At 43.2% G+C, this 22,476-nt stretch overlaps 1 protein-coding gene across 5 annotated transcripts in view; it reads right to left on the bottom strand.

Moving 5' to 3' along the window:
- kif28 (kinesin family member 28) overlaps positions 1-22,199 on the bottom strand; it is a 32,586-nt gene extending 10,387 nt beyond the window's left edge. For 3 of the 5 annotated variants that reach the window (XM_047363091.1, XM_047363090.1, XM_047363089.1), the window contains exons 1-24: positions 21,829-22,198; positions 19,919-20,110; positions 19,717-19,767; positions 19,469-19,621; positions 19,264-19,299; positions 19,035-19,154; positions 14,379-14,486; positions 13,714-13,868; positions 13,511-13,622; positions 13,005-13,072; positions 12,792-12,934; positions 12,580-12,701; positions 12,287-12,377; positions 10,743-10,803; positions 10,450-10,573; positions 10,203-10,338; positions 10,006-10,124; positions 9,808-9,915; positions 9,607-9,699; positions 7,640-7,780; positions 7,486-7,556; positions 7,277-7,411; positions 6,984-7,150; positions 5,921-6,015 (exon numbers count right to left, since the gene is read on the bottom strand). In XM_047363091.1, the coding sequence (XP_047219047.1) occupies positions 5,921-6,015; positions 6,984-7,150; positions 7,277-7,411; positions 7,486-7,556; positions 7,640-7,780; positions 9,607-9,699; positions 9,808-9,915; positions 10,006-10,124; positions 10,203-10,338; positions 10,450-10,573; positions 10,743-10,803; positions 12,287-12,377; positions 12,580-12,701; positions 12,792-12,934; positions 13,005-13,072; positions 13,511-13,622; positions 13,714-13,868; positions 14,379-14,486; positions 19,035-19,154; positions 19,264-19,299; positions 19,469-19,621; positions 19,717-19,767; positions 19,919-20,110; positions 21,829-21,903 (2,676 nt within the window). In that variant the 5' untranslated portion in view covers positions 21,904-22,198. Of the gene's footprint in view, positions 1-5,920; positions 6,016-6,983; positions 7,151-7,276; positions 7,412-7,485; positions 7,557-7,639; positions 7,781-9,606; positions 9,700-9,807; positions 9,916-10,005; positions 10,125-10,202; positions 10,339-10,449; positions 10,574-10,742; positions 10,804-12,286; positions 12,378-12,579; positions 12,702-12,791; positions 12,935-13,004; positions 13,073-13,510; positions 13,623-13,713; positions 13,869-14,378; positions 14,487-19,034; positions 19,155-19,263; positions 19,300-19,468; positions 19,622-19,716; positions 19,768-19,918; positions 20,111-21,828 lie in introns of all 5 variants that reach the window. The other 2 variants (XM_047363093.1, XM_047363094.1) reach the window with 2 other exon arrangements.
- Between the last annotated feature and the right edge of the window lie 277 nt (positions 22,200-22,476).

The following is a 22,476-nucleotide window of genomic DNA, read 5'->3' as shown; positions in this document are numbered from 1 at the left end:
GGGCTCCCCCCGGAGGAGCTGGAGGAGGTGTCTGGGTAGAGGGACGTCTCTGCTGAGTCTGCTGGCCCCGCGACCTGGTCCCGGATAAAGTGGAAGACGATGAGTACGAGAATTTATATTGGATTCAGAAATTTGTAAATCGTGTAACAAATCGTAAAAATGTTTGGTCACAGCATCAAATAGTTTGAACTTAGCTTATTTACATGCTCATTATTTTGATGTTATTCATATGTTTACTTGTCATGCTGGTTGCTCTCATACTGCATTTCATATTAATATTCTGCATTTTACTGTGATCTCCTTGTATAATGAGGTTTAGTTGGTAAAATGACCAAAATAAAACGGAGAAAAAAAAGGTGGAGAAAACCGAACTGAAGAGAGGAGCAGAACCTGCTGGTGGAGGAGGGGAGAGGAGTGTTAAAAGGTAGATTTGGCCCTGGGATTACGGCGCAAACAAACAGGCATTGCCACACAATCGATGCTTTCAGCACCAGCCCGGATTCTGAGCAGCTCTGGTAGCTGCTGCATTCAGAAGCTGGAGAGCAGATAGCAGCAGACCACAGAACTTCTCCACAGACGGGGAGCATTGTAGATGACCATTTAGGCATAGGCTGCTGACATCATGTACAATACAGCAAATACTTATTTACATCTGCCTTCTGATTATACAGGGGTTGGACAATGAAACTGAAACACCTGGTTTTAGACCACAATAATTTATTAGTATGGTGTAGGGCCTCCTTTTGCGGTCAATACAGCTTAAATTTGTCTTGGGAATGACATATACAAGTCCTGCACAGTGGTCAAAGGGATGTTAAGCCATTCTTCTTGCAGGATAGTGGCCAGATCACTACGTGATACTGGTGGAGGAAAACGTTTCCTGACTCGCTCCTCCAAAACACCCCAAAGTGGCTCAATAATATTTAGATCTGGTGACTGTGCAGGCCATGGGAGATGTTCAACTTCACTTTCATGTTCATCAAACCAATCTTTCACCAGTCTTGCTGTGTGTATTGGTGCATTGTCATCCTGATACACGGCACCGCCTTCAGGATACAATGTTTGAACCATTGGATGCACATGGTCCTCAAGAATAGTTCGGTAGTCCTTGGCAGTGACGCGCCCATCTACCACAAGTATTGGGCCAAGGGAATGCCATGATATGGCAGCCCAAACCATCACTGATCCACCCTCATGCTTCACTCTGGGCATGCAACAGTCTGGGTGGTACGCTTCATTGGGGCTTCTCCACACTGTAACTCTCCCGGATGTGGGGAAAACAGTAAAGGTGGACTCATCAGAGAACAATACACGTTTGGCATTGGCATGAGTGACCAAAGGTTTGGCTATACCAGCCGGCCGTGTATATTGACCCCGTGGAGCTCCCGACGGACAGTTCTGGTGGAAACAGGAGAGTTGAAACAGAAACAAGATGGCGCCGCAGATGGTCGCCTCGGCGTGTTGGTGCGCATTGTTTTGTTTTGTTTTTTGCTTTAAAACGGTCTGAAAGACAAAGGGACAGTCCTGCAACCATCCCCCACGACGCCCCCCAACAGCTGCAGCCACAATCCTCCACCTCCCCAACCTCAAGAGGGGCCTTGGCACCTCCAACCCCCACCCTGAATTTCCCCCCCACCAGCCCCCTACCCACGCCGGGGACGGCTCTTTCCATCCAGGAGAGGGACGTCAACAAACTCTTCAGGAGACAGAACCCCCGGAAAGTTGCTGGTCCGGATTCTGTCTCACCAGCCAGCCTGAAGCACTGCGCTGATCAGCTGTCTCCAGTCTTCACAGACATTTTTAACACCTCACTGGAGATGTGCCAGCCTGCTTCAAGTCCTCCACCATCGTCCCTGTTCCCAGGAAGCCAAGGACCACAGGGCTTAATGACTTCAGACCCGTCGCCCTGACCTCTGTGGTGATGAAGTCCTTTGAGCGCCTTGTGCTCTCACACCTAAAAGACATCACCGACCCCCTCCTGGACCCCCTGCAGTTTGCCTACAGAGCCAACAGGTCTGTAGATGATGCAGTCAACTTAGCCCTTCACTTCATCCTCCGGCACCTGGACTCCACAGGAACCTATGCCAGGATCCTGTTTGTGGATTTCAGCTCTGCCTTCAACACCATCGTCCCAGTTCTGCTACAGGAGAAGCTCTCCCAGCTGAGTGTGCCCGACTCCACCTGCAGGTTGATCACTGACTTCCTGTCTGACAGGAAGCAGCGCCTGAGGCTGGGGAAGCACGTCTCTGACTCCCTGACCATCAGCACCGGTTCCCCCCAAGGCTGTGTTCTCTCTCCTCTGCTCTTCTCCCTGTACACCAACAGCTGCACCTCCAGTCACCAGTCTGTCAAGCTTCTGAAGTTTGCGGACGACACCACCCTGATCGGACTCATCTCTGATGGTGACGAGTCTGCGTACAGATGGGAGGTGGACCATCTGTTGGACTGGTGCAGCCAGAACAACCTTGAGCTCAACGCTCTAAAGACAGTAGAGATGGTTGTGGACTTCAGGCAGAACCCAGCACCACCTGCCCCTATCACCCTCTGTGACTCCACAATTGACACTGTGGAATCTTTCCACTTCCTGGGAACCATCATCTCCCAGGATCTCAAGTGGGAGCCAAACATCAGCTCCCTCATCAAGAAAGCCCAGCAGACGATGTTCTTCCTGCGGCAGCTGAAGAAATTCAACCTGCCAAAGACTATGATGGTGCACTTCTACACAGCCATCATTGAGTCCATCCTCACCTCCTCCATCACCATCTGGTACGCCGCTGCTACAGCCAAGGATAAGGGCAGGCTGCAGCGTGTCATTCGGTCTGCTGAGAAGGTGATTGGCTGCAGTCTACTGTCGCTCCAGGAACTGTACACCTCCAGGACCCTGAAGCGGGCAGGGAAGATTCTGGCTGATCCCTCCCACCCCGGTCAGACTCTTTGAGACTCTCCCCTCTGGTAGGAGGCTGCGGTCCATTCGGACCAAAACCTCACGCCACAAGAACAGTTTTTTCCCATCTGCCACCAGCCTGGTTAACAAAGCCCGGAAACCACCCTGACACTCTCCCTTTCCCCCACACCCCCCTTTTTTTGCTGACAGGACACCTGTAACCTGCAACTCTATGCGTTACATTAACGCTCAGCATGGACTCCTGCTTTACTTGCACTGCCATACTTGCACAATGATCACCTGCACTGTTGTATTGCTCTTGCATCTTATACTGCTCTATATTTACTCTCACTCACTTAAAACTGTGCACATATATTTATATTATATTGTAGATATGTTTATACTGTTTAATTTGTATTGTATTGCACCGACTACGCCAAAACAAATTCCTTGTATGTCCAAAAACGTACTTGGCAATAAAGCTTTTCTGATTCTGATTCTGATTCTTGAGGTGCACATTTAATTCTGCTGTGATTTGGGCAGCCGTGGTTTTAAGGTTTTTTGGATACAATCCGGGTTAGCACCCAAACATCCCTTTCAGACAGCTTCCTCTTGCGTCCACAGTTAATCCTGTTGGATGTGGTTTGTCCTTCTTGGTGGTATGCTGACATTACCCTGGATACCGTGGCTCTTGATACATCACAAAGACTTGCTGTCTTGGTCACAGATGAGCCAGCAAGAAGTGCACCAACAATTTGTCCTCTTTTGAACTCTGGTATGTCACCCATAATGTTGTGTGCATTTCAAGATTTTGAGCAAAACTGTGCTCTTACCCTGCTAATTGAACCTTCACACTCTGCTCTTACTGGTGCAATGTGCAATCAATGAAGACTGGCTACCAGGCTGGTCCAATTTAGCCATGAAACCTCCCACACTAAAATGACAGGTGTTTCAGTTTCATTGTCCAACCCCTGTATTGTGCTTACATCATTGTACTGTGCCTTGTCTAGAGTTTGTATTTATGTGTATACAGGTCCTTCTCAAAATATTAGCATATTGTGATAAAGTTCATTATTTTCCATAATGTCATGATGAAAATTTAACATTCATATATTTTAGATTCATTGCACACTAACTGAAATATTTCAGGCCTTTTATTGTCTTAATACGGATGATTTTGGCATACAGCTCATGAAAACCCAAAATTCCTATCTCACAAAATTAGCATATCATTAAAAGGGTCTCTAAACGAGCTATGAACCTAATCATCTGAATCAACGGGTTAACTCTAGACACCTGCAAAAGATTCCTGAGGCCTTTAAAACTCCCAGCCTGGTTCATCACTCAAAATCCCAATCATGGGTAAGACTGCCGACCTGACTGCTGTCCAGAAGGCCACTATTGACACCCTCAAGCAAGAGGGTAAGACACAGAAAGAAATTTCTGAACGAATAGGCTGTTCCCAGAGTGCTGTATCAAGGCACCTCAGTGGGAAGTCTGTGGGAAGGAAAAAGTGTGGCAGAAAACGCTGCACAACGAGAAGAGGTGACCGGACCCTGAGGAAGATTGTGGAGAAGGGCCGATTCCAGACCTTGGGGGACCTGCGGAAGCAGTGGACTGAGTCTGGAGTAGAAACATCCGGAGCCACCGTGCACAGGCGTGTGCAGGAAATGAGGTACAGAGGCCGCATTCCCCAGGTCAAGCCACTTTTGAACCAGAAACAGCGGCAGAAGCGCCTGACCTGGGCTACAGAGAAGCAGCACTGGACTGTTGCTCAGTGGTCCAAAGTACTTTTTTCGGATGAAAGCAAATTCTGCATGTCATTCAGAAATCAAGGTGCCAGAGTCTGGAGGAAGACTGGGGAGAAGGAAATGCCAAAATGCCAGAAGTCCAGTGTCAAGTACCCACAGTCAGTGATGGTCTGGGGTGCCATGTCAGCTGCTGGTGTTGGTCCACTGTGTTTTATCAAGGGCAGGGTCAATGCAGCTAGCTATCAGGAGATTTTGGAGCACTTCATGCTTTCATCTGCTGAAAAGCTTTATGGAGATGAAGATTTCATTTTTCAGCACGACCTGGCACCTGCTCACAGTGCCAAAACCACTGGTAAATGGTTTACTGACCATGGTATCACTGTGCTCAATTGGCCTGCCAACTCTTCCTGACCTGAACCCCATAGAGAATCTGTGGGATATTGTGAAGAGAACGTTGAGAGACTCAAGACCCAACACTCTGGATGAGCTAAAGGCCGCTATCGAAGCATCCTGGGCCTCCATAAGACCTCAGCAGTGCCACAGGCTGATTGCCTCCATGCCACGCCGCATTGAAGCAGTCATTTCTGCCAAAGGATTCCCGACCAAGTATTGAGTGCATAACTGTACATGATTATTTGAAGGTTGACGTTTTTTGTATTAAAAACACTTTTCTTTTATTGGTCGGATGAAATATGCTAATTTTGTGAGATAGGAATTTTGGGTTTTCATGAGCTGTATGCCACAATCATCCGTATTAAGACAATAAAAGACCTGAAATATTTCAGTTAGTGTGCAATGAATCTAAAATATATGAATGTTAAATTTTCATCATGACATTATGGAAAATAATGAACTTTATCACAATATGCTAATATTTTGAGAAGGACCTGTATATATATATCTTTGAAAGCATTTTACAGTCTAAATATATTAATAATTCTATTCTATATTGTTTGTAATTTTGTTCACTTTTTATTCATGGTTTTTTATTATTGTTTCTATTATTTATTTATCTTTCCTATTATTACCCACTAGAGGTACACCGTTAACCTGTCCTGCCGCTGAAACCATTTCATTTCGCCCTACAGGGATAATAAAGTTTATCTTATCACCATATTAATAAATGTGCGATTGTTATAGAAGTTTTTGCGCTCATTTATTCAACTGTTTAGGAGGTGGACTCCTGCGTGTTGTTAAATGTAACAAAAAAAATCTAATCTAAATCTAGATTTTGTCCTGAAACACTTATAATAATAATAATTAGAACATTTAATGTCCAACTTACTGCAGCTTGTGATGGACCGGACACGTCGATGATGAAGACGCCCTCTGCAGTCATTCTCACAGCTTCCAGGGATGAATTCATATGAGTACAACCCTCTAAGACAGCAAAACAATGCCAAGTGGCAGTTTTATGCATGATAATGCATCAGTGAAGTTTAAACAGCTTCACTATGTAAATATCTCGTTTAATCTGAGACATTGTATTTTTCTTAGTTTTACCAAAGAAAAATACATTTTCATCTACTTTACAATTCATATTATTAATTATTACAGGAAGATAAATTTTTGCACAGATGCCTATTATCAGCAGGCCTCTGCAGTTATCTCATGGTAAGCTGCTAATCCAATTTATTTAATAAAACTGATTATTAGAAAACCCTTTTGCAATTGGCAGAGCTTATAACCCTTGACTAATAAGGAAGCAAAAGAGCAGCATGGCCTTCTTTAGGTTAGCTTAGTATCTGAAACATCAGCAGTTATTTATACAGTAAAAAGGCACAGAAGAAAAGAACTGTATTTTATTGTTCTGTTTAGAAAGCAGGTCAATTTATATGTTGCTGGAAACTTAAAATCCCTTGCTATAAGTGTGTAAAACTACACTCAGTAGAAAGCAGCACAAACTGGATCTAACAAGAACAAAAAAAAAGTGATTGGGAGGACCCAAGATTACAAATATGTAAGAGTCTGTAGTTTAGGACAAAGATGTCTCACTGGCAGCTGCACAAGTCAAACTCTAGCATCTGCATCAACAATGAAAATGAGACTTCAGGCACAATTTCTAAGAATAAATCATATTTCTGGCTGTTCAAAAAAACTATTGTATGGAGGAAAACGTCTTCAAGCCAATTCATGGATGCCATTGCTGCAAAAGTTGTTTTCTTTTTCCTGAAAGCTAAGTTTGAAGAAGACATTCATATATTTCCATAAAAAATAATCAATTTCCAACACTGACAATACCTGCATGTTCTGCTTATCTACTATATTTCCTTGTCAGGCTAATTTCGTGTGTTCATCTATGGGAAAACGGTACAGTATTGTATCCTTATGTTTCCTTCCTTCCTCACCTTGAAGACCCCAGAGCTCAAGCACCACAGCACTGCTTTGCAGATAGTCCAGCAGAGATTGGGATGTTTGAAGGGAGGTGAATTGGACCCGGTGATCCAACAAAGGATTGATGTTGTGCCACAGAGGTGGAGTGTAAAGTGGCTCGCTGCAATCAAATACTCTGAAACTAAAACAGCAGAGGAAATTATTTCAGGGTGTCTCAGCCTCCAAGTTCGAATTTATTTTTTATCGTGTTATTAAGCTATCCTCACATGCTCATAAAAAATGTTGCATATATCCACTCAAGACTCACCTGATTTGGATCCCTCGATTGCGGGCCTCCCTGATCCAGCAAACCCCACAACACTGATCCAGGACCAGCTGGAAGTCCAGTCGTCGACCCAGTATTTCAGATGGGTCAATCAGGATGTCGTCCTCCCCCAGTGGGCTGGAAAGTTGCATTTTTTAGACACAGCTTTCTGTGAGCTTGCTACTGTAAATGTGTGTCTGTGTGTGCCATACAGTCCATTGGAAGTACAGGGGACGAGCTGAGCTTGTAGAATGGCTTCCTCTGTGCCCTCTGAACCCAAAACCTGCAAACAGAAATAGATTCATGTAGCATCTGATAACATTTATGGCTGCGTGCGTAAGGTATGTATGAAGCATATCCGAACACCTCCAGCTGCTCCTCCAGAGGGATGCGGAAGGCCAAAGACTGAAGCCAGAGGTGAGCAGATCCCAGGAGAAGAGGCTCAACTGGATCCCAGAATGGGTCTTTATCTCTGGGTAGCACTACAGCTGGAAGCCCCTCTACTCTCTGACAGCAGCAAACACAGAGGTCTCATTGTAAAAGTTGAGTTACTGCCCAAATTCCAAATAAACTTTAGCCACGTATTATTAGAAATGAAATACAGGTCCTTCTCAAAATATTAGCATATTGTGATAAAGTTCATTATTTTCCATAATGTCATGATGAAAATTTAACATTCATATATTTTAGATTCATTGCACACGAACTGAAATATTTCAAGTCTTTTATTGTCTTAATACAGATGATTTTGGCATACAGCTCATGAACACCCAAAATTCCTATCTCACAAAATTAGCATATTTCATCCGACCAATAAAAGAAAAGTGTTTTTAATACAAAAAACGTCAACCTTCAAATAATCATGTACAGTTATGCACTCAATACTTGGTCGGGAATCCTTTTGCCGAAATGACTGCTTCAATGCGGCGTGGCATGGAGGCAATCAGCCTGTGGCACTGCTGAGGTCTTGTTGAGGCCCAGGATGCTTCGATAGCGGCCTTTAGCTCATCCAGAGTGTTGGGTCTTGAGTCTCTCAACGTTCTCTTCACAATATCCCACAGATTCTCTATGGGGTTCAGGTCAGGAGAGTTGGCAGGCCAATTGAGCACAGTGATACCATGGTCAGTAAACCATTTACCAGTGGTTTTGGCACTGTGAGCAGGTGCCAGGTCGTGCTGAAAAATGAAATCTTCATCTCCATAAAGCTTTTCAGCAGATGGAAGCATGAAGTGCTCCAAAATCTCCTGATAGCTAGCTGCATTGACCCTGCCCTTGATAAAACACAGTGGACCAACACCAGCAGCTGACACGGCACCCCAGACCATCACTGACTGTGGGTACTTGACACTGGACTTCTGGCATTTTGGCATTTCCTTCTCCCCAGTCTTCCTCCAGACTCTGGCACCTTGATTTCCGAATGACATGCAGAATTTGCTTTTCATCCGAAAAAAGTACTTTGGACCACTGAGCAACAGTCCAGTGCTGCTTCTCTGTAGCCCAGGTCAGGCGCTTCTGCCGCTGTTTCTGGTTCAAAAGTGGCTTGACCTGGGGAATGCTGGCACCTGTAGCCCATTTCCTGCACACGCCTGTGCACGGTGGCTCTGGATGTTTCTACTCCAGACTCAGTCCACTGCTTCCGCAGGTCCCCCAAGGTCTGGAATCGGCCCTTCTCCACAATCTTCCTCAGGGTCCAGTCACCTCTTCTCGTTGTGCAGCAGTTTTCTGCCACACTTTTTCCTTCCCACAGACTTCCACTGAGGTGCCTTGATACAGCACTCTGGGAACAGCCTATTCGTTCAGAAATTTCTTTCTGTGTCTTACCCTCTCGCTTGAGGGTGTCAATAGTGGCCTTCTAGACAGCAGTCAGGTCGGCAGTCTTACCCATGATTGAGGTTTTGAGTGATGAACCAGGCTGGGAGTTTTAACGGCCTCAGGAATCTTTTGCAGGTGTTTAGAGTTAACTCGTTGATTCAGATGATTAGGTTCATAGCTCGTTTAGAGACCCTTTTAATGATATGCTAATTTTGTGAGATAGGAATTTTGGGTTTTCATGAGCTGTATGCCAAAATCATCCGTATTAAGACAATAAAAGACCTGAAATATTTGAGTTAGTGTGCAATGAATCTAAAATATATGAATGTTAAATTTTCATCATTACATTATGGAAAATAATGAACTTTATCACAACATGCTAATATTTTGAGAAGGACCTGTATATGCAAAACATGTTCTCCTCATTTTGTCATCTATGCTTAAAATTAACATGAATATTCAACCTAAAGAAACATTTGTGTATCCTGAAAAAACATGTCAATGTTATTTCCAAAACACACAGTGTTCTCGTGCTGTTCCGCCTTGAAATGCTGGTACAGCTCCTCCATTAGAAACTTGCGGTTGATAAACTTGGCTTTGGACCACATCCAGACCTGCAGAACATGCATGAGAACTGAAATCAGTCAGAAACATCTTTCTGGTACAAAGGAAATCTAAAGCTAGTGTGCACAACAAATCAAAAAAGAAAAATAAACCCCTGCCTGCTTGCTTCCTGCAGAGGTCACTCTGACAACAATGTCTTTCTGCAGATCGTGACCTCGAGAGTCAGACAGGGCCAGATTTTTTATTTCCAGCTTAAATTCAACTCCCTGGAAATTGTTAAGAAATCAAATGCAAATATATCAACTCACATCTGTGTGGGTTAATGGGAACATTTACAGCAGGACCCTTTGAGTTACCTTGCTCAGTTCCTGGCTCATCTGATTGGCTTCAGCCACCATGGGCATTAGCTTAATGTAGTCATAGAAGACAGCTAACAGACTGGGGTCTGTCTGGTTGGAACCAGTGTTGGACTCACCTATACATACAAAAACATTTTGTTTTCCACATACAAAAAAAAAAGGTCACAATTCCACTGAGTGATTCTCTCACCCACCCAGGTGGATGCCCTCAGCAGCAGCCAGCTCAGACTGGAAGTAATCATAATCGTAGCGACTCCAGTCTTTCCCACCCCTCTCAGACGGATAACCGATGAACAGGTAGGTACAGTTTGAGCCCAGAATGAGACGGTCCTAAAACAAATTATATATATATATATATATATAGAATAAATTTGTCTTTAACTCCTTTAGTTTCATCTACCACAGCTGATTAACATATTTCTTACAAATGCAAAGACCCACCAGGTGTTGCAGCTCAATTGTCTCGTACACAGTGTTACCATTAACAATAACCTTTGACCCCATCACGGGGGTCAGTGTTACCCGCCGCTGTTCATTCCTGAATACAACATGTCGCTCCTGGATCCTAGCTCACAAACAGACAATGTGCATGGAAAACGAGAATACACTTTTGTTTTTAGGGAGGTATTTTCAAAAATCACACTTAAATTATGCATCTCGCATGTCACTTTAACTGTCATGTGTTTGTGGGTTTCTGTAGGTATGTTTATGGATAAATGAAAAGGAAAACTCACCCTAAGCCCTTGATAGAAATTGATCTAGGGGAGGAGTCACAGAGTCCAATGCCCCACTCACCTGGAACAAAAAAGGAAACATGCTTCAACCTATAGAATTTGTTTGGAAATACACTGATTTATTCTCCTCTTTAGGAGGCAAATGAGGACTACTTTGTATCATTTGCCAGCTATTTATCTGAGCAATCACGAGGTTTCTCAAGGTTTCCTTCTAATGCCACTTTTATTTAATATGTACATGCTTCACCGAGCTTAAATTAAGAAACACCACAGCATCTCTTGCGATACAAGACTTTAAATTTCTGTCCCCACATGATCAAAGTCCCTTATAGTCAAGAAGCAAGTGTGTCCAAAATCCAAATGAGTGGATGGGTCAGTATTCCCTCTAACTTAATGAAGACCAGGCAGAAGTCATTGTTTATGGTCCTAAAAATACAAGGTGGATGATTTCAGTCTGTTTCCTTAACCACAACAAATAGGATTCTGCCTGGTAGGTTCTGTAGATTAAGATCCACATGTAGTCTATTACTGAATCAGATCAGTAGTTAAGGCTTTTCTGTCAAAACAGCAAAAATAAAATGTATTGTTTTCAGTAGGTTAGATTATTAGAAAAGAATCCAGCTGGTTAAATATTAAAAAACCCAACCATCTGATGTCACAACCAATCCTGGGGCATGGATGTGTGGGTTTGGCTGGTTTGTTCACACTTTACACTGATAACTTCTGTATAAACACAAAATCAATGTATAATAAAATACTCTGAGAATGCAGTTTTATCTACTTTATTTGACCCATCGAACAACTCTGCACCAACCGTGTTAATAAAGATGTGGACTAATTGTCATAAAAATCCTGTTACCTTCAATTATGAAGGAATTAATTAGGTGCTGTCCTGTAAATACTTTTGTCCGGAAAAACCCACATTGAACTGGTCTGTAAAATAAAAACAAAGTATATATTTCCCTTGACATCTCAAGTCCTTCTGAGTCAGTAAAGAAGTTCTTCTTTTACTGGATACCTCAGTGATAATTAGAAGTTTGTATTAATGTAATAACATGTGGTATAAAAGTCTGTCCATTGCGGAAAAAGACAAAACATTTAAAAAAAAATTGCTCTGAAACTAAAACCACCCAGTCAAAACATTTTCCAACTATAATTTTATGGTGAGAATAGGTTATTCCGACCATGCTTTGACTCATGAATGCAGCTCAAAGATACAGGGTCCTACAGTTTAATGAGGTCAAACTAAAAAATGCCTTTGTACATCAGCCAATCCTAAACATGCAACATTACTCCGGTTGGAATAATCTGCTCATTTTACTGTGTGTACTTTTGATTTTGCCTGTGTCTGTATGTTCGCAAACAATATTGCAAGATAATTTCAGACTTGTTCTCACAATAAAGGAATATATTGTATTCTATTACTGTAATGCCACCTTAACCAGTTACTGTAAAATATTTAATTAGGCTCATCTATGTCCTGATGAAAACCAGAAAAATTGTTTATAAATAATGCCTATTTTAAAACATTGTGACTGACTCACCCTCCTGGATGAAAAGCTTCACCACCCCTGACAGCTGAGCATCCTCATTGATGTTCAGGATGTAGGGATACATCTGCATCATCCTCCTCTCCTGACAGCAAATTAGAGAAACACGGACATGAATTAGCAGGAAAAAAGGCGAAAGGAGGATTAAAGACTGAAACATTTTCACCTGCACCAAATATATTATCCACATATTAAAACACTAAGTCCATTCACATTCTCCACAAGCATTTATTTCAAAGCTCCTTAGACAAAACAAAAAATCCCATAGTGTGTGTAGGTGTGTGTACCTGTGTGATGCTGGCATACTGCTGCTCCCAGTCTTTGAGCGCCTCCTGCAGGTTTTGTTCCCACAGAGTCTGAATGGCTCTAATCTGGAGCTCATTCTGGGTCAACAGCTGACGAAGTTCCTCTGGAAACAAAAAAAATCCCAAATATGTTTACCCACTCTCATCTCTGCCAGCTGAATGGTGCTCTGGTGTGTCCAAACACTGATTCTTACTGGACTCGTCACTGGCTCTGCGCCCCTCCTGGTCCATTCGGCTCAGTTTCTGCATCAGTCTGGCATTCTCAGCCTTTAACTCCTTAACAAGCCGTTCAGTAGGGCTCTCATTCACCACTGCCCTGTTTTGGATACGCTTTGCCCTGAAGTGTGAATATGTGTTAGTACCAATATTTGTCACCTTGGGCTCCAAAGCATAAATAATTGATGTACCTTTCAGCATAGCGCAGGGTGGAGAGAGATTCCTCATAGCAGATATCTGCAGGACTCAGAGTGGCAATCTTGAAAATAAATGCTACAAATCAGTACACCACAATGCATTGCATTGTCACATTACAACCACAAAGTATTATTCAATGGAACATTATTTGATGCTATCCCTAAACCATTCTTGCTCTTGGCGAAATAAGTTGTCCTTCATTTCATTTCTATATCAAGACTTCCAAATTTATTGTGAGGCTTTCACAGGACTTCCTTCAGACGTCACCTCTATTCCAAAATTTATTTAGGCAGATCATGTTAAAAGGGAATGAACACAAACTTGGATATTTTAGATTTCTACTTTAAACATGAATTTGGAAATTATAAACACTAGCTTGCAGCTGTAACAAAAAATCAGATAGTATAAAAAAAGAAAAAAAAAAAAGTAAATATTTTTGCAAAGCACCTAACGTCTACCAACTCTTTTTCATATTAATATCTCTGAAGTGTCAGTTTACCATGACAGTGCGACTGTTTCCTCCCAGTGCAGACTGCAGCAACTTTGTGAGAACCGAGTCTCTGTAGGGAATGTGGACCACCTTCTTTCCCACTGCAACATCTGCCAGGGCGCTGGAGGTACAACAAGAAAGAATCTGGAGAAAACTGATAGACCCAGCAACATGTAAGTAAAGAAAAACCAAACGCATAGCAAGAGAAAAACCTGATGACATTGCCCAGAGTGGTGAGGCTCAGGTTTATGGCTGTTCCTTCTTTGAGTCTGTCAGCTTCAGACCCTGAAGACCTCTGACGCTCACTGCCAGCAAGGTCCACCAGGTTGATGTTGGACTGCTTTGTGATGCTCTCTTTAGAGAAGATCTGATGGAGATGTTTTAATCATAAAAGGGTTTACTGTTAATGTTCTCATTAGCTTGATTTTAATAATAAAAAAAAAAAAAAGTTATAATCAAAAAAACAGAATGAGGGATAACTGTAATTGCAACTGACTGGGCTTCCTTCTCTTTGGGGTATGTGTAATGCCAACTCATAAAGAGTTGGCATTACACTGTCAGCTAACTGATTACATAGCAGGAATACGATCATATGACATTAAATGTAACTGGGCCTGAATCAGACAATATAATTAGTTTTAAATGAATTGGATTAAATTCTCTATAACTGGACATGGATTAAATCCATTATGTTGATTTGATGTGGACTGGTGCTATAGAAATAAACTGAATCAAATTAGGTTTAATCCAAATAACACAAATAAGCCTGAAACAAACTGACTTGAATGTTAATTCATTGATATTAAAGAAAAACAGCATGAGCTGTTGATTTGTTGTCTGAACTAACTCCAGACATAAATCATGGGAACCATTTTACCTGTTTGAGCTGCAGAATAATGAGCATGTGTGAGCGGCTGCTGTTAGCATTCATTTGAGTGGCAGCGGTGGTTCGAGTCCTGGTCCCCTGTTCCATCAACTGCTCCACCTACAGTCCAGTCACATTTATTTATAAAAACACATTTAAAAACCACAGCTGACCAAAATGCTTTACATGGTAAAATATATTAAAAAAACAAGGAAAATAATAAATCGATGAAAGTATCACAACAAAGACTCTGATGTCCTAATTTTAAGTCTTGATCTGGGGGTCTCTAAGAGCAAGTGACTGGTTGATCTAAGAGTCCTAGCAGGACTGTAAGAGTGAAGCAGATCAGATAAGAAATATTGTAGAAAGAAAACCTCTAAATATTGAGTTTGTTTTTCTCTGACCACACAAAGAGCACCTCTCCCCAGTACTGAAATACAAGTGATGAGTGTTTTTGTCAAAATTAACTTTGTGATGCTCCATCAGAGCTAAGACACCCATCTTATTATGGGGGAGCTAAACCCACCCAGAGATGGTATTTTCATTTCAGCAGTTTACCACTCTACTCTCATCAAGCTCAACACCAGAACCAGTTATATCCTCAGACTCCTGGCTTGGCCTGTTGAGTGGCCATTTTGAAGACACAACCACTTAAATTATGATTCTCACAGATTACAACTAACCTTCAGGTTTCATTTCAGCTGTTAGCAATAAAACTGACAAACATGTCAGCATCCAAAAAATGCTTTAGAGATTAGAATTTTATCTGCATGAAAACTCCTTAACAATTTCAGCTATACTTAAAGCTATCTGATATTATGCAATTCTGAGGGTTTTTACATTTTAAAGCCAGTTTAATTACTTGATGTCACTGTTATGGGGGAAATATAAAAAAAAAAAATGGTTAGTTATTTTCTATATAACAAATGTTGGCTAGCTGGATGTTGTTGTTAATCAATCTTGAATATGTGATCGATTAGCCAAAATTTTGACTTTGATGTTAAGCTAAATCATGAGTTGCATCTAATTTAGAATATACTAGTCTAAAATTAAGGGCAAAAACAATATTTTTATTATTAATATTTGTCTGCTTTTTTAGTTTAAATCTTTAAATCATCTTTAATCATGCTCACAATATTGAATAATTTTAAGGGTTTTAACCCTTCAAAGTGTTTTATTTTAGTTGTCTCTACTTTAATCCCACTATGTCTTTGAATGCACATTTTACTTCAGGTTTTATACTATGCTTTCTGATAAACTCTCTTTTCCCATAAATCACAGGTAAAGCTTGGCCTTGTTGATTTCTGTCTGCACCGTTATTCCAGTTTCATGGGATAACAAGGAAATGCACTAGAAAAATAGAAGACCAAGTTAATTTTCTCTATATCCTACCTGAGATGTGCAAAAATAGCTATGAACCTTTTCAGATTTTGCCATGTTTCAACTGCAAACTTTAATATCTTTTATGGAGACTTTTTCCAGATAGAACACCACAAAATAGTGCATAATTGCAAAGAATTGGAAAGGATGAAAGATTTTCAAAATGTTTTACAATTACAAAGAAGAAATATATAAAAGGGTGCCATGCATTTGTATTCAGCCTCCTAGTCAGTACTTAGTAGAACCACCTTTTGCTGCAACTACAGCTGCAATTCTGTTAGGTAGATGTCCCCACCATCTTCTACAAAGCTTTACCTCTCAGTTTTAAGTGTTTAGCATTCTCTAAAGGTTTTCTTCCAGGATCGCTCTGTATCTTGTTCCAGCCAGCTCCCCATCAACTCTGACCAGCTTCCCTGCTCCTGCTGAAGAAAATCCTCTACACAGCATGATGCCATACTGCCATGTTTCCCAGTGAGGATACTAGGGGGATGCTAGGGGTGATGTGCAATGTTAGTGTATTTTCACACATGGGGGCTTTTCCACATAGGCCAAAAGGTTACATTTTGATCCTTTCTGTTTGGAGCACCTTCTTCCACATGTTTGTTGTACTCGTACTCGTCGTCTTCCGCTTTATCCGGGACCGGGTCGCGGGGGCAGCAGACTCAACAGAGACGCCCAGACGTCCCTCTCCCCAGACACCTCCTCCAGTTCCTCCAGGGGGAGCCCAAGGCGTTCCCAGGCCAGCCGAGAGACATAGTCCCTCCAGCGTGTTCCTTTGCCGTCCCTCGGGCCTCCTCCCGGTGGGACGTGCCTAGAACACCTCCCAAGGAAGGCGTCCAGGAGGCATCCGGTATAGATGCCCGAGCCACCTCAACTGGCTCCTCTCAATGTGGAGGAGCAGCGGCTCTACTCCGAGCCCCTCCCGGATGGCCGAGCTCCTCACCCTGTCTCTAAGGGAGTGCCCGGCCACCCTACGGAGGAAGCTCATTTCAGCCGCTTGTATCCGGGATCTCGTTCTTTCGGTCATGACCCAAAGTTCATGGCCATAAGTGAGTGTAGGAACGTAGACCGGCCAGTAAATTGAGAGCTTTGCTTTTCGGCTCAGCTCTCTCTTCACCACAATGGACCGGCACAGCGCCCCCATTACTGTGGCAGCCGCATCGATCCGTCTGTCGATCTCCCGCTAAATTCTTCCCTCACTCGTGAACAAGACCCCGAGATACTTAAACTCCTCCACTTGAGGCAGGAACTCCCCTCCAACCTGAAGAGGACAAGCCACCCTTTTCCGGTCGAGTACCATGGCCTCGGACTTGGAGGAGCTGATCCTCATCCCAGCCGCTTCACACTCGGCTGCGAACCGCCCCAGCACACGCTGTAGGTCTTGGCTAGAGGGGCCAGCAGGACCACGTCATCTGCAAAAAGAAGAGACGAAATCCACTGGTCCCCAAACCAGACCGCCTCCGGCCCTTGGCTGCGTCTAGAAATCCTGTCCATAAAAGTTATGAACAGGACCGGTGACAAAGGGCAGCCCTGCCGGAGTCCAACATGCACTGGGAACCGGTCCGACTTAGTGCCGGCAATGCGGACCAAACTCCTGCTCCGCTCGTACAGGGACCCTAGTAAAGGGCCCCCGATTCCATACTCCTGGAGCACCCCCCACAGGGCATCACGAGGGACACAGTCGAATGCCTTCTCCAGGTCCACAAAACACATGTGAACCGGTTGGGCAAACTCCCATGAACCCTCAAGCACCCTGTAGAGGGTGTAGAGCTGGTCCAGTGTTCCACGGCCGGGACGAAAACCACACTGCTCCTCCTGAAGCCGAGGTTCGACTATCGGTCGGACTATCCTCTCCAATACCCTGGCCTTACCAGGGAGACTGAGGAGTGTGATCCCCCTGTAGTTGGAACACACCCTCCGGTCCCCCTTCTTATGAAGGGGGACCACCACCCCAGTCTGCCAGTCCAGAGGCACTGTCCCCGATGGCCACGCAATGTTGAAGAGACGTGTCAACCATGACAGCCCTACAACATCCAGAGACTTGAGGTACTCAGGGCGGATCTCGTCCACCCCCGAAGCCCTGCCACTGCGGGGCTTTTTAACCACCTCTGTGACTTCAGCCTGGGTGATGAAAGAGTCCGACCCCGAGTCCCCAGCCTCTGTTTCCACCACGGAATGCGTGATGGCAGGATTGAGGAGATCCTCGAAGTACTCCTTCCACCGCCCGATAATGTCCTCAGTCGAGGTCAGCAGTCTCCCGCCCCCACTATAAACAGTGTTGGCGAAGCACTGCTTCTCCCTCCTGAGGCGACGGACGGTTTGCCAGAATCGCTTCGAGGCCAACCGGTAGTCCTTCTCCATGGCCTCACCGAACTCCTCCCAGGCCCTTGTTTTTGCCTCTGCCACAGCCCGGGCCGCAGCACGCTTGGCCTCACGGTACCCGTCAGACGCCTCAGGAGTCCCACAAGCCAACCACAGCCGATAGGACTCCTTCTTCAGCTTAACAGCATCCCTTACTGCCGGTGTCCACCACCGGGTTCTGGGATTGCCGCCACGACAGGCACCGCAGACCGTACGGCCACAGCTATGGGCAGCAGCATCGACAATAGATGCAGAGAACATGGTCCACTCGGACTCTATGTCTCCAACATCCCCCGGGATCTGGTCGAAGCTCTCCCGGAGGTGGGAGTTGAATACATCCCTGGCCGAGGGCTCCGCCAGACGTTCCCAGCAGACCCTCACTATGCGCTTGGGCCTGCCAAGTCTGATTGGCTTTCTCCTCCTCCAGCGGATCCAACTCACCACCAGGTGATGATCAGTGGACAGCTCAGCCCCTCTCTTCACCCGAGTGTCCAAAACATGCGGCCGAAGATCTGATGATACGACAACAAAGTCGATCATCGACCTCCTGCCTAGGGTGTCCTGGTGCCATGTTTGTTGTACTCCTTACCTAAACAGGACTTCCTAATGCTACAAAGGCTTTTCTCTTGCAACATTTCCATAACAAATAGATTTCTGAAATGGCTCCTCCAGAGTTACCATGGACCTCTTTTTTGCTTCTCTGATTAAATTACAGACAGGTTATATCCACTTACTATTGAGGGGACCTCTGAAGGCAGTTTGCTGTACCGTATTTTATTTAGTGATATCGGAGCAAAGGGGGCTGAATACATATAAACTGCACATATTTCTCTTCCACTTCAGTGATATCCCACTTGTTGGTTTGTAACGTGAAAAAATGAAAGGGCTAAATAACACCTTTGCAAACAACTGTATAAGTTATTTTACCTGCAGAGCATTCTCACAGGGAATTTTACGAAGACCCTCAACATAAAAGCCCCTTTGCAGCTCCTCTCTCACTCTGAGTCCACCTGCAGTCCGAGACCCCCGGAACAACAGGTCGACCACCTGGAAATAGAGAAGTTCAGTCAGCACAGCAAAAACCTCCTCATAGAAAGAAAGGCTAGACAGCAAAATACAAGAAGCAGTAACACTTTACAAAAAGGTCCAAAATTACCTGCTCGTTATAGATTTCCAGCATACTGAAAAAGACCTGAGAACACATCAACAAACATTTAGAATAAAAGCACACTTCCCCTCTATTGTGAGAAACAAGATAACCCATTCTTCTTATTAAGAAGAAATGGAAATAAAGACCAAAAAGTGAAAGGAATAAAACCTTCATGAAGGTGAGTATAGTTACATTTTGAAAAAAGCATTACCTGACACTGTCTGTTTTCTTGGTTTTCTCTGATCGCCTCAAACAGTCGGTCACATAGTTTAGGAACCAGGCCTTTGTTAGGCCCGTAACCCACCATCGAGTAACTCTTCCCTGATCCGGTCTGTCCGTATGCTAGCAGTGTGGCGTTATAACCCTGCACGTGTGATTGTGGGTGTTTTATAATGAGGTAAGTTTGTGGATGATGACATTGTGTGTAAACAATTTAAGGAAAGAGGGAGAGGTTCCTACCTGTAGCGAGTTCTCCAGTATTCCCACTCCTAGGTCCTGGAACACACTGTCCTGGGGATAAAAAAAATCAGCTGCCATTACATAAATATTTGTTAATGCAATCCTAAAATTAGATGCTTTTTACCCAGCACTATAATATAAACCTTTTACTCTGTCGGGAAAATGTTGGTCATCTGTCCCACCACTTCACCTTGGAGCTCACCTGGTCAGCGTATCTTCCTCCTGGCTCTTCAGGAACAAAGAGACCAGTGTGGTCTCTTGTGAAGCCACTGTGGGACCAGTATGCATAATCAAAACAGAAGGACCGTCGGTTGTGGCAGTCACGTGGGTCGTGGATGCCGATGGAGGTCGAGACCAGTGAGATGATACAACGGCTGCCTGCATCCCTCTCTCTCTGTTTGGTAGAAGGAGAAAACGAGGCTGTGGGAGGATGCTTATATTTATATAGTATTTCCAGGAACAAGTAAATCCTGACAAACACACGGAATTTCAGTGGGATAGCTTCATTGCCAAACTGAATACTCAGTTACTACCACAAACTTCAGTGGATTACCTTTGGAATCTTGGCTGGCAGCACAAACGTCAGAATTTAATGTTTTACAATTTTATCTTACAAATAAATTATTTGGTGTGATACCCTTAAATAAAGTCCAGTGTGACCAACTGTAATCAGAAACCCCCAAATTAGTATATAGAGTGCATCTATGCGTAATTTAATTCAAGTATAAAACTTAGCTGTTCTTTGAACGCCTCAGTAGTTTGTTAGAGAACGTTTCTGACCAAACAGCATCATGAAGACCAAGGAGCCATGCAGACAGATTAGTTAAAATTGTGAAGTTCACAGAAGCGTTAGGTTATCAAACAATATCTCAGGCATTGAACATCTCACAGAGCACTGTTCAGTCCATCATCTAAAAATTAAAGGAGTATAACATAAAAACAACCCCACCTAGACACGGTTGTTCAATCCAAACTGACAGGCAGGAGCAAGGAGACCACTACTTAAATAGGAATTTATGGCAATACCTAATAACTGATAATCAAACACTCTTCATCCAATCTGAGTTAAGCTATTTTGCAAAGAATAAGCAAACGACATTTAAATGGCGTGTATTGCAACCTGTTTTAGCCTACTGAATATTTTACAAATGTATTAAATAAATGGATGTTCAAATTAGAAAGATTATTTACCTATAAATCTTTATGCCACAGCGTTGCCAATAGGCAGCTAACCCCAAAAACAACAACAATATCATAATAATTCTATTTAAAGGACTGTGGATAAGCAATGGAACAACAGATTTTTCTGAGTTAACTGTTAAAAGAATATCATATTGAAATATTAATTGCCTGAAATTTAACCATGCTGATGCACAGACTTTATTCATGAGTTAAGACCATATCTTCAGACCTTGGCAGACAAACAACTGTTATGTTTAAATTTGTCACATGGTAGAACATGGTTGGTGGATCTGGACCATATCTGGGGCGGACTCGCAGTTTTAAACGGGGCGCAACAATGGCCTCACTGACTGACAAGTGCGTACCCATATATGGTAACGACTATGTTAAAAATGAGAAATAAAATGTAGACCTAAAAACATAACCTTTGAGCCAGAAAAAAATACTTTTAACGCGACACCAACTGATCCCCACAGTCCCTAAACAATGAAGCGATAAGGTCCAGCTCTCTTTCAAAAATATGTAGTTATATTTCAATTTAAAACAAAAGAAGTATTTCAGTTTTATAATATTCTTCAGTTTTGTTAAACGTACCTTCTGCTGGGGTCATTTCTTTCTGTTCTGCCTGCGTACTGGTCCCAGTATCACACCTGCTCTGCATTAACTCATTACTGCCTCAGTAAATGTCTGATTTTCACAGATAGGCCGCTGGATGTCATTTTATTCTACTTGACTTACAGATCATTTGCTCTTTTTCAGTTAGGGTCAATCTCTTTTTAAAAAGGCACCATAAGGGCCTTGGCCGCATTTCTGTAGTGTTTTGTTGCCACTATTAAATGATACAGCCTCGTGAAACTAGAGCTTTACAGACACCTGCACAAAAAGCACAGACTGAACATAACGAGAAAGAAAAAATGAGAGTACACTGACCTTGTTGAACGGTCGCACTCTGACAGCCACTTTGACACAGTCCTTAGTGTGCACGTCTGAGGCTTTGGCCCTCATGGTGCAGCTGATCCAGGACTGACGGAAAGATCCGCTCCCTAACACAGACCAACACAAAGCTGTGTCGAGTTACTTAGTAACCTGGAGACATTCAGGGCTGAATCATGCTGGACAGCGTGATGTAAGTGGAGACGAGCTAAAGCTGCCGCACACTGCGGTTTAGGCTTCTTCTGGATCAGTAACGTGAAAACTGAATATGTAATGAAAGGAAACTTTTATTTAATTTGTCACCGATGTTGTTGTTTCTGAGGAGCTGGCTGGTTCCAGTTTCACTTTCACCACATCTATCTCTATGAACTATAAAAGAGACACAGAGTGCTGGCAGTCTGTTCCCCCTGTGTCGGGGGCGCGCACTGCAGCCAGAAAGGCGGATCTGACCGTCTGCAAAGCTTTTCTGATCGATTTGTCGGTAAAACGACGAAACGTAACCATGTCAAGGTTTTTATTTTATTTTTAATCTACAGCTCCAAAAAAAAAAAACAAAAAAAAAAAAAAAACTGTGGATGCTATACAGTGTGGGTTATTATGATTTTTACATCAATTTTAGAAACTACCACGAGGTTGTTATATAAA

The sequence above is a fragment of the Girardinichthys multiradiatus genome, chromosome 4 (genome assembly GCF_021462225.1).
Source record: "Girardinichthys multiradiatus isolate DD_20200921_A chromosome 4, DD_fGirMul_XY1, whole genome shotgun sequence".
NCBI lineage: Eukaryota > Metazoa > Chordata > Actinopteri > Cyprinodontiformes > Goodeidae > Girardinichthys > Girardinichthys multiradiatus.
The sequence above is the reverse complement of the archived record's forward strand: the minus strand, read 5'-3'. Positions and strand labels throughout refer to the sequence as shown.